Source organism: Miniopterus schreibersii (genome assembly GCF_964146895.1).
Source record: "Miniopterus schreibersii genome assembly, chromosome: 3".
In the NCBI taxonomy this organism is placed as follows: Eukaryota; Metazoa; Chordata; class Mammalia; order Chiroptera; family Miniopteridae; genus Miniopterus; species Miniopterus schreibersii.
The window spans coordinates 62,086,074-62,099,026 of NC_138103.1; the positions used below are offsets into that span (position 1 = coordinate 62,086,074).

At 38.2% G+C, this 12,953-nt stretch overlaps 1 protein-coding gene across 8 annotated transcripts in view; it reads right to left on the reverse strand.

The window, feature by feature from the left end:
- ATG10 (autophagy related 10) overlaps positions 1–12,953 on the reverse strand; it is a 189,972-nt gene that overhangs the window by 51,387 nt on the left and 125,632 nt on the right. For all 8 annotated transcript variants that reach the window (XM_081132574.1, XM_081132577.1, XM_081132578.1 and 5 more), the window contains one exon: positions 5,050–5,147. In XM_081132574.1, coding sequence (XP_080988700.1) covers positions 5,050–5,147 — 98 coding nt within the window. The remainder of the gene's footprint in view (positions 1–5,049; positions 5,148–12,953) is intronic.

A 12,953-nucleotide genomic window follows, 5' to 3' on the forward strand; every position in this document is an offset into this window, starting at 1 on the left:
GGCAAGTGTGTGCAACAAACCATCACATCAAAAAGCAAGAAGCCCAAAGCTACCTGGGTGGTATCAAAAAAGCTCAGGAGCCAAGTTAAAAAAACTCTCACTGGCCAAAGACAAGGCAAATCAGCATCGATAAAGATAATCACTATAATGAACTGAAATGCATAAAACATCTATATCCATGAGCTCATAAAGATACATAAAAAACAGTTCTTGGTCACCTTGGACAAATGCTAGAGAACCAACTCATAACCTGGGAAGCTAAAGAGAGGGGGTCAAGCATCGTCCTGTTTTTTCTGCATGAAACATGCGTCAGGTAACTAAGCTGGTGAGAGACACTGTCATTACAGAAGTAGTCCAGCTAATGAAGAATGAGTGGTTAGAGCTAGGACATCACCATCTTGCAACCCCTAATGAGTTAATGAATTTAAGTAACAATCATCAATGGCTGCGAACAATAACTGGACTTTATGTGCCTCCTGAAGGAAGTACCCAGAACCCAGGAAGTTTTCTTGCCCAAAAAGCCAAATCTGAATCTGGGGAAGCCTCAAGATCTAACTACAGTTTATAGAAAATACAGGGAGTAACGCTAAACGACAACACAGAGATACAATTAGAAAAACAACAACACCCAGACTACAAATACCCTAGGACAAACAACCATGTTTCTCAAAAACAACAACAAAAAAAAACTGTAAGAAGAAAAAAAAGAGAGAGAGAAAAATGAGAATCTTAGATTCAAAATGTCTTAAGAGATGTTAATCATTTTACTGTGTAAAGCTCATTTGGATCCTCATCAAAGAAAGTGTAAAAAGAAATATAACAATTGGGAAAATTTAAACATCAATTGTTATTTAAAGATATTTTAAAAATTAAAATTTTAGTTGTGATAAGAGAATTGTGGTTATATTTTTAAGAGTCTTTAGCTCTTTTTTAAAATGAAACTTTCTGTGTGCAGGTAACAGTAGATTCATATGCAGTTGTAAGAAATAATACAAGGAGATCCCTTATACCCTCCACCCAGTTCAGTGGTAACATCTTGTACAACTATAGTCCAATATCACAGCCATGATAATGACACTGATACGGTCAGATACAGAACACTCCCCGCACGTTGCCTTTTCCAGCCATACCCACTTCCCTTCCACCCTGGCAACCACAAATCTGTTCTCCAATCTATACAGTTCTGTCATTTCAAAAATGTTAGATAAATGGAATCACACGCTATGCAACCTTCGGGACTGGCTTTTTACACTCAGTATAATTATCTGGAGATTCATCTAGGTTACCGAGTGTATCAGTAGTTGGTTCCTTTGCACTGCGGAGTAATTTTCCGTAGTAAGGACATATGACAGTTTGTTTGGCCATCCACCCTCTCAAGGACATCTGGGCTGTTTCCATGGGCTATGATGAATAAAGCTGCTATAAACACTTGTGTAGGGCCCTTACCTTTAAAATATATCTCCTTAAATACTTATAGGTGAGATAATATGATGTCTAGGATTTGCTTCCAAAATAATTCCACATTGGGTGAAATACAAAAAAAAAAAAAAAAAAAATCAGCCATGGGTTTGTAAGTACATTATACTGTCATCTCTATCTTTGTATGTGTTTATAAAAAGAGAACGGTAAGAAAAAATTACTTCTCTGACCGCTACACACCCACCTACATAAACAGACACATCTTCAAGTAAAATTGAAAGTATGCCTTTTAATCTAATGACTTTAGACTGTGCCAAGATCACAGGGGCTCTTTACCTGAAACACAGAGCCCACACCTTCCGGTGATCATTACTGTTATGTTCAGTCCACCAATTTAGGCAGATCCAACCTGGGCATCTGTTAACTCTCTGTCAGAAGTTCTTAAAAAAAAAAGGGGGGGGGGGGAGTCTTTATTAGGCTGCAGGATTGAGATAATAGGTAGTCTGTAATGTTGGACAAAAGCAGGTAAGTAATCACCATAATCAAATGTATGAGATTCACGAGTGGCTTGTCTTCAAAAGAGAGGGTTTGTGTCTGACATGAGCAGGTCCTTATCATCAAGACAAATGCTGAGAGAACAGAAGTGTGATTACTAAAGATGAAGAGCAACAAACTATAAAAGCACAATCAAGCCTGAAAATGAACTGAAATGCATTTTATATTATGCAAAGGCTGCTTTTGTTTCTAAGCCACTCTAGAGGACAGGATGTTATTACCATGTTCAGTGTGCAAGCTAATGGTTCTTTAGTATAATTCTGCGAAACAGTATCTACTGTTTGGTGCCATCAACACAGGGTGGGGCAAAAGGAGGTTCACAGTTGTTCCTGTGGAAAGTCATACAGTAATTAATAAATAACAATGCAAGGATAAACTCTGTGTTTCTTGTACTCACAACTATAAACCTACTTCTGCCCCACCCTGTATTCCATCAGCTCGTTCTCCCCTAGGGCTGTCTCATACCCTCCCCTTTATCCCACTATTCTTCCTCCATACAGGGCCTTACAAAAAACGGAGACCCATCCTCTCAAAGATCTCAAGATCTTTAAGCACATAAACACCAAACCATTAGCTAATCTGGGGCTGAAAACCAAGACCTCCAAAGGAAATATTCGTGATGACTTTCAAATGCCCAGCAGTACAATGGCAACAGATGAGTTTCTCTTGCTAGGTCTTTAAGTGCCTGACATGCACTGTGATGAGCAATTCTAAAGCTTAAATAAAGTTTGTTATCAAAAGTGGGACAGCTGTCCGCAAGTCAATCCCAATAAGACAAACTCCAAAGGAACATCTAAGTGTTATAGCTGTGTTGTAGTTTGGTAATGTCAAATATCCCTCCTATTAAGTGGGCCCACACTTGGTGTTAGGAAGAGTAATGCGTATTGCGACTGGATTCGATCGGTACTACTATGCTACGATAGGGAGAAAAAAATGTTCCACTAAGAGATTATCTATTTGGCACTCACACGCCTAAAAATGGAAAGGTATTAATCAATCCCATTAAGAGCAAGTAAGGTACAGGTTGGTTCACTTGGTTGGTTTACAGCTTAGAAGTTCTATTAATGGAATGAAATAAGGGAACGAAATCTATTCATAACCTAACATTAGGAAACTAAGAAAACAGGGTTGAGTTCAAAGTCCTATTCCTATGGCACGAATCAGAACAGAGACGTGTGGAATTAAAATCCAAAATGACATAGACGCCCAGGGATTGTGCGATAAGGCCTTGCAGTGAGGAGGTTAGAGCTGCTAGAGACCGAAAAAGAAAAACGATAAGAATTGGGCTCAGGAACATAATGGAAAACATAACTGAGAAAGAGCTGAGAAAAAAGGGTAGTAAAGTTAAACACCTATATTTTTGGATGCTCTTGTCCTCTGCTTTTGCCATCTTCCTTCACTCTCACAACAAACATTTTCGGGGTCCTCTGGATTCTGGTGTGACGGCATACATGTCTGGGAGGCTTGTGGTCAATGACCAGACACTGGGAGTTGAAACTCTTAGCACTCACCTTGACGTACTTAAAGGTCAATCTAAAATATTTTGCATAAAATAAAATGCTCTTGCCAAAAATCTTTACGGTTGATTTGCTTACATATCTCATTACCCTTTATCCTAGTAACCGCCCCATGCCTGTTCCACATAACTAGGATTTCAGAGGGAGCCTTTCTTGGGAGCTGAGGGGGTTTCAGGGAAAGGAACAATGGAGGGAACAAGAGGAGGGACTGTAAAGACAGAACAAAGGCAACAGGGACGGTACTGAACCTGCACAGAATTCCAAGAACACACTGCACAAGACACATTCAGGGAAATGAACGGCCATGCTTGGCAGAAGCTGAGCCCGCGTGGAGGGGAGAATAAGGTGAGCTTACAAGGGCAGTTAGTGCCACGGAGCGGCTGCCCCTCAGCCCACATGCCGGAGGCCCTTGGGGAGCTGCCGCAGGCCTGCGCAGGAGCAGGATGAAAAGCAGCCGTGGTCAGGGGCAGGCAGGGAAGCAGCAGCAGACCCGGGGTGGGGGCTTCACTAATGATTTCAGGTGAGGCACAGGGCTTGATGTAGGAGGGTCAGAGTGGAAGAGAAAGGGAAAAATTAATCTGAGGGGCAGTGTGAAAGACACATATACTTAAATCTAGTTATGCCCTCAATTAAGACCTAGAAAATGGTCATTTGTAATCATTGTCAAAGAACTACTTATAAAATGCTAAGGATTCTTACGTTGATTGGAAGGTAAACTGTCATTATTTTGATCAAACACATAAGAGGGCATAAAAATGCTAATGGTTGATAAAGTCATTTTTAAAGGAAGCTTTGATTAAGCCTAACAGAGCCTTGGAAAAATAAGATTTTGATATAAGTAAAAATTATATTTAAGTAGATCATGATTGGTTGCAAGGTGATGAGTATTTTTAAATTTCTAAAATAATTAACTGCTGATTTTAGCAAGGCGGGTATAATGACATATATGATTGACAGATCTATTTTCTCTACTTTTGCAAATCTACTTTATATATTTACTTTTGCAGATCTATTTTCTCTGCTTTTTTAGATCACTATCAGGAAGCTATTATTAATCAAAAGTTAATTTTTTTGCAAATACTCCTACAAATAAAACTTTGAAACAACAGAGGTGACACCGGCTAAATCATCTATTTTTTAGTGTATATGCCAACCTAGTTTCTATTCTCATTTACGTAATACATTTTTATTGAGCACCTACTCTATTTTAAGAACTCTGCTGGTGCTGGGTGGACAATGAGGAGTAAAATAAACATGCCTGTCCTCATGACAGTGCACCATATAGTGTGAAAGACAAACATTTTTTAAAAAATACCCAAATATATCATTTAAAATGTGATAAGCACTAAGAAAAAAAGTTACAGGTTGTTATGAGAGTTGATAACAGGGAGCCTAAATCAAGCCTGGGTCTAGGAAGGTTGCTTTTTTTAAGGAAACTGAATTAAAATTTGTAAGTATGCAGAAGAGTGAAATAGGGAAAATAATAGGGAAGAGAGAACTAGATGAAAAAATGAGCAGAGGGAAAGGATCACGTATCATAAAATGAAAATCCTCTAACCTGTTGGGTGATGGTGTCCCAGGGTCCCTGTTGCAGCCGCGTCTTGTAGCACTCATGGACTCCTTCCCATATATCCTTCAGAGATAAAGGTCTTCCATCTGCAAAAGTGCATGGGAAAGACTGGCAGTTAGTAATCCGAGTGACACAGTGGTGCTTGGTGTCCATCTAAAACTATCAGAAGAATATTATGACTTTTTTAAAAAAACCTCACTCGTACACATACTACCTATATATCAAAAGAGTGCTATATGAATTACGATTTTCTTCCTGAGGGAAATTTAAACATTCAAGTCTTTCTCCTTTGTAATCATCTAGCAGTTAAATTATCTGCTCATCCAATGCCTCTATGAATTTTACAAAATCATAAAATCCAAATGTGTTTCAGAGAGAACTAATAGATACAAGCAAAGGACCAGGTAGACAGATTCCCGTATTCAGAAGGGTATACTATGGGTACCTCTAAAGTCTTTTTTTTTAATTAAATTTAATTTTTTTCCATTACCATTTATCCCCTCTATGCCCTCGATACCTCTGAAGTCTTAGTACTTCCTATAGTCCTTAAAAATCAGAGACCACACACAGGCTTCTTTCAGTCTCTCATTGACCAAGTGTCTGTAGTGTTCAGATCATTCTGTTGGATACCATATGGTACAGAGAGAAGGAAAACACGCAGTTTCTCCTAGTAAGGAGCCTGCCTCACTACTAGGGAAACTATGACAAGTATATCAATAGCATATCAGTAACTAAAATCCTGGGTAGAAAGCAAGTGGTCACTGCCAGCAGAAAACTGCAGTTCTCCGATAGTCCAGAGGAGGGAGCCATAAGCAGCCAGTGTTTGTGGCAGGTGAAGAAAGGGCTGTTAGGGGTGAAGGGACCCCAGAAGGGACTGGCAAGAAGAGATTAGTAAAAGCTTTAGTGAACAATAATCCCCCTTTTCTTTGTTTAAACAACTTCAATTATTCACCTGTATTCTTAACCACTCAAATAGTGTATTTTACAAAGACCACTATGTCAGAAGATAAGTAAAATGGAAAAACAGATGTCTAAGTTTGGAAAAGAAAGCAGGGAACGAACCCAAGGACTTCTAACTACACACTGCTAGAAAGAAGGTGGCCTACCTGCTAGAATTTAGTGCTACGTGGCCCATTCAGAGCTATCAAGTCCTCAAGACTTACAGGTCTTGAGCTGTTTTCCTTAGGCAAGTGGACAATATCATTTAAAGAAAACTCATTAGTATAAGAAATCATTAGATACAAAGAAATATTGGGTTAGCAAATGCAACAAAACTTGGGGAAATAATCTACTCCACCCCCCCCCCCCCCAAACTAAAAGGCATTGTATTCAGACTTGTATATAATTAGAGGTGTGGGGGTAGGAGAAAGATTTGGAGTCCGGGCTGAGTTTGAATCCTGATGGTCACGCTTCTTTTCTGTGTGACTGCTGATGAGGACAGTAATTCTTTTCAAATCTTGTTCTCATGATGCTTATATCAGCGAACACATGTAGAACTATGTCAGACACTTAATAAGAGCTAAATAAATATTAGGTGTCTCCTCCCAGCCCCCACTGCACTATTACAGTAACTCTCGCTCTGCGAAGCTGAAAGAGTCCTTTAGAGACCATTATTTCTTAGAATTTCCCCATGTCTCTACAGTGTGCACATTGGGTTTGATATAGTAATACACTAATACCACAGGCAGAGCATTTCTCATGTTTGACCTGAAAAGCTGAACTTTCCCTCAACCTTTATTTTCAATAAATAGCAATAGAATATTTTGATACATTTTCAATAAGTATCTTCATCTTGGCATTTATCTGGCGGCAGGAGACCATTATCTTGTGATAAATAGTTTTATTCCATTGACATTTCCATGTCTGTAAAATGAACGAGATTTATTCATCCAATTAACATTTGAATGTCATGTTTAGCTACAAGTTAAAAACAAGCTGCCTTCAGTATCTGTGTCACATTGTTTTCTGAACACATTTACAGAGCAGGGACAAACTCTGCCCTTAAGACACGCACTACACATCCTCAAAATACGCACATGCACACGCGTGCATGCGTGCGCGTGTGCGTTTATGTTGGAAGAGGAGAACAGGGTCTTAAGTACTTCAGTGTCAAATAGCAAATGAGATATCGAATTATAAAAAGATGACATGCTTTTAAAATAATTTTCAAGTGTCAAAGTTAGAAGAACTCAGGCTATAAGATAATAAAATGTTAGAGCTGAACAATTACCAGTTTTATAAATGAAGCAACCAAGGTCTTGGGAAATATACACCTACCAAAATTACGCAGCTCGTTCATGGCTGCACTAGAGCTGGAATTCAAGGGGCAGGACTCACAATTCAGTGCTCTGCCTGCTACTCCCAGCTGCCTCTGAGGGTGGAGACTGCATCTACCTTCCACTAATGCAGTCCTGCTGCGCGGTTCCCAGCCTCACTCACACATTGCAAATGCTTCATAAATATTCACTGAATAAGTGATCAATGAAAGAATGCCTTCCTTAACTTTATTTCCTCTAAGGCAGAGGAAGGCTGTGGAGACGTAGAGAAGAATCCTGGTTTAATATTTGCTAATCAGTAACAATTTTAATTTTATTCCTGAAAATATTTCAATCAACAACCTAAGGCTGGAGTAAATGGTTTGGATATGACCACTGTCAAAAACCTGCATACTCTGCGAGAAACATTCATACAAAATGCAATGATCAGCAGCACAGCAACAATGTGGACAGACCCAGAACAAATGCTACAGAATATTTCCATCAGATTTGGTGCCAGAATTGAGGTTATATGCCATAAATTTTCAAACAACACCAAATTTAGAAGAAAAAACTTTTTAACACCTTCGAATACAGGAATTACAAAATGCTCTGGTCAACTTAGAATAACGGACAATCACAAGAAGTTAAAAATAATTTCAAAACATAAAAAATGCATGACACTCCTGTATGCATGTTAATAAGAGTGCTACCTACCACCTGCTATAGAGAGAGCAGTGCCTTTTGTGAATGGATGTGACTTGGTTCCCTACTGCGTTTACAAACCATTTAAGAACACATGTATTAATGACAGTTAAACGAGTGCTTGTGCAAGCTACCTTGACACAAGTGTAAGTCTCTCCAGTTTCTGCTGACCATGGACACTGTAGAAGATCTGGGTAATAGAGCTTTGTCTCTCACACACAGATATGACAAAAATGATGTAATAAAGTATGATGTGGGCTCCTTTCCTGAGCCTTCATCATTGGTTTGCTTAGTCATAGCTCACACCTTCATGATCAAAGACATACAAAAGTTAGTTTTGTGTTCTTTTATACACAAACAAATATTTTTTTACTTAATCAGCAGTATCCTCATCCGTGCCATATACTACTGACGCCTAAAATATATTCAAATACGATTGTGGCTAATTATTCCAAAAACTAAATGGGGCCTTCAGAAATCCCAATGAAATCATTGCCCTGAGATAGTCAAATATATAAAGAACCACATCACAAAATAGAGCTTAAATACGGCAGATACTTGAAGAACTTTGTAATTTTGTATCTATCTCTCTATCCTCTATACAAACATCTAGCTTAAGTTAAAATGTGGGGGTAAACAAGCACTTGCTGAAGCTCATGTAACACATCATGTGCCTTCATGTTCAGTTCAAAGTGTCTTCAATCAGAAACTTTAAGCCCTGTTAAGAGGGTCTATTTTTTCTGCCTGGCCTCAGTCAGAGGAGACATAAGCATACTCAATCAACAACTCTCTCGTTTCAGGCCCTAGATATTCGATAGCACCAATTTGAACATGCTTAGAAATCTCATTAATCACACTGAGGCTGAGAAGCTCAGTAAAATCCCTTGCATTCTTGAAAAAGTGAAGTAGAAGCCGAAACCATTTCAGCAACAACCCACAAAGTGAGCACGGTAAATTAAGGTCACTTATTTAACAGCAAGCACTTACTGAGTGCCTACTATGTGTCTCTATCACCTGGATTGATAATATGCATTTGAGCTAAAGGAATAGTCTGTCAGCGACCTAAAATGTCAATGACAAAGAAGAGGAGACACTGGATGAAAATAGAATAATTAAAAGGTACAATCTTTAGCAACTGCCACTAGCATTTAATTTAACATTTTCATACAAAATCTCTCGATTGAATAATAACCTACATGTCAAGTAATCTATATATTACTCAAAATGTGCAGCTTTCTAAATTAAATTTCTCAAGGTTATTAGTTTTCATGAACCAAATAACAGCATGAGATATTTTACTAGCACTGCCTAACTTCAGTGCAGGCACGCGGAAGTCACCTTTATCCTACTGTGCATGGCTTCACTCAAGTTCATAACTCCTCAAACGAAGATTAGAGAAAGCATAAATTATTTAGAATAAGTTTAAGAATAATGTTCTGAATGTGGTCATAGAAATAAGACAGAAAGAGTGGATTTTTCACAATGAAATATGCCAGTATTCAATATATTGTCTTCGGGAGAGCTTGAAGGATATAAAAATTCATGTCATACGCCACAGTAAGGCAGAGATGATGCTCCACCAAAGGGGAAAATTCATTTTTGCTTCAGTGAGAAAATTACATTGTAATATGAAATGAGTGTTAATTGTTCATGTGCATTCATATCAGCTACTGTACTGGCTAATGCTGCCATTTTTATTTATCCCTACATATATTTTTTAGTATTTTGCATCTCTCTTAATCGCAGGACATCTGAATGAAAATTCCTCAAATACAGATTCTTTTTACTTGTACATGACATCAATTGACTCATGTTGCTTATATTTTAGTTGTTATTTGAACGATAGCTTCATGCAGTAAAAACGAAATGGGCCACAGAATTTGAGCCTCAACTCCTTAGTTTTCCATGTACCTCAAATGAATCATTTAGCTCCTCTGAGCACTCAGTTTTTAAGCCTGTGCATGGGGTAACAGCTCCTACCTTACAATGTTATGTGAGGATAAAGACAGATAACTCAGCTAGCATTGTTGAAAGGGACTATGTGTCAAGCCCCATTTCATATACTAGAGCACAAGCTTCAAAACCCTATGCAGTTGGTCTTATTATTATCATCTCTTTTCCCCAAGGTCATACATTAGTAAGTAGCAGAGCTAGGAGTCAGAACCATGCCTTCCAGCTCCAGACCCTGCACTTGCACCTCTATAATGTATGTCTCTGTGCCCAGGAGCTCTTTGTAAACTATAAAGGGATACACACTTAGTTGTATTGTTGCTGTTGTTATTGGTGTTTTTGTCCCTAGTAGCCTTCAGCAACACTGCCTAACCCAAGAGACTCTAGAATTTTGCCTCTCCTGGTTTTCTTTCTAGGCTGGCCTGTCCTTTCCCTCATCACTGCATGGACAAATCCCAAGTCCAGCAGCCATGGCCTCTCTTGATTACTGCAGCTCAAGGTCATCTCTGCACTTAGAGCCCTGCTGCCAATTTTTTTACCCAGCTTTACTGAGATATAATGAACATATAACATTGCCTAGGTTTAAGGTATACAATATGATGATTTGATATACATATGTACTGGGAAATGATTACCTCAGTAAGGTAGTTAATACATCCATTATGTCCGAGTTAACCTTTTTTTGGTTTGTGTGTGGTGAGAACTTTTAAAAAATCTATTCTCTTAATAACTATCAAGTATGCAATACAGTATTGTTAACAATAGTCACCATGCTCTACATCAGATCCCCAGAACTTACAAATCTTATAGCTGAAAATTTGTACCCTTTGACCAATGTTTCCCCATTTTCCCCATCTCCAGCCCCTGGCAAACACTAATCTACTCTGCCCAGTGGCAGTTTTTAACTCTCTTGTGGCCCTTAACATATTTTTCTTGTTAAGTGAATTTCAGACCTGGCTTATTTCCCTTATTCAACTGTAAGCTCCTGAGGGCATCATCCATCTCTTATTTCCTTTTCTTTCTCTGCATTCCAGAAACATCTTCATGCCCTGTGCATAAACATTTTCCAGTGGTTGGATAGGTGAATATTAAATATTAATCTAGAACAATTAGCACAAATATTACCAAGAATAAAGACTGAACAATCATGATAAGAAATTCATTGGTTAAACGTTTCATGATTACATTTTAGAAACCTCACACTTATATATCAATCCATATTATTAAGTACACGAAGATATTATAGATATTTGATTTTTCAGTATCCAAATATACTTTCAATTTAGGAGAGAAATTCCAAAATAAGTGGAAGACAGAGACCCATTTTGCACCACTAAAGCCCAACATAGGTATTCCCTAATCTTGTCATCCTAACGCCTTTGGGTGACTCTATGATCTACCCTTCCAGTAAGCCCTTTTCCGTTTATCATGGTCAGGTTCAATTATTTGCAACCAAGTATACCTAACTAATATAGCCCAAATAAATGGTTTAAAACTCTTGCTTATTAATTATCTATTTTCCAAATTATCAGCCCCAATTTTTCCTATGTTAATATCTGTTTAGTAATTTTGAGTAGAAAATAAATGTAATGTCTTTTAATTCCATGACAAAGTTTATGAATGTTACAATCTATTTTTATGCCCAGCAAACAGTACAGAGGAATAATTTTGAGTCACCTTAAACTGTGCAAACACTGTGCTAAGAAACTTAAACTAATGCATGAAGCTCTAACCTCTCATTTAAATTAAATCAAACACTGAACCTGGCAGAATTACATATAAGACCTTCTTGAGAAATCAGAAAATGTCCCAAGGGAAGCAACATTAGGTCCACAAGATACCCAAGCCACCAATTCTGAGATACCAGGACTCCTCAGAACTCTGGGCACCACACCACCAGATGCATATCCACATTGGGCCTGCTGGTTCTAGAGCAGAAGACAGTCTACGTTCAATCCCATGCAAAGTACTCTGAGGTTTGGAATCCAGCCTGTTGGTCCGACACCCCAGCACTCAGAACTTTGGATTTCTGGCTCTGTTCAAACCTCCTTCCTCCCAGAACATGGGCCTGTTATGCCTGTAGCAGCCCCCTGACTATCCCTATTCCACCACCCAGCGTGGTCTCCTTCCCATGGGGAATGCAGTCTCCAGCTTCTCAGCATAGCGCCTAGCACAGGGACTTGAAGAGGTCCATGACTCTAAAGGAGGAGAAAAGCAATAAACTAGTTTTTCAAGTTGTGCAGTGATTTTTTTCAGCATATTTTAAAAATAGGCTGAGTTTTTGTATTATGCACACAGTAGGCATTCATGTACGTTTTAACGGATGTTTCAAACAGGGCTGATTTTGCCAAAAGTAAGCAAAGAAATGTTTCTTCCTTTTGGACCATGAAACGGACATTCGTATGTCCAGGAAAGCTAAAGTACAGTCTCTTGCAAGTAAGAGAATAAGCCATGTACCTTTAATGTCCTCTTTCTGGCCTCTGGATCCATGTAAAATCTGTTGCTTTTTGTGCATGTGGTGTTTTATGCTAACATGGGTCTCTGCAGTTTTGTTTCACATTTCTCTAATGCCTTTTCTTTAACACACTTTTAAATCAGGGCTTGGTTTTTCAATGAGATTCTTTTTCCATTCCTGTGTTCTAATCCAGCATCCTACTTCTACCCTAATTCCCCATAATGTTTCAAACATTTACATGGTTCAACAAACAATTTTCATTAAATTTCCTCTATTATTTGGACTTTTCAGTTTGAATATATTTGTATTGATTAAATAATTTTTCACTATTTATCATAATAACTTCAAATTTCACTTCAATCCCTAGAATCTCTTTTTAATCTCCCAAAATTCACGTTCCATTTCATTATGATGACCGTCTAAATTTACTGACTGTTTACATCAATACAAGTGGCATATATGAACTTTCTTTAAAAACCTCTACAATCAAATAAGACTCTAAATTAAATTATCTGTCAAACCATTCT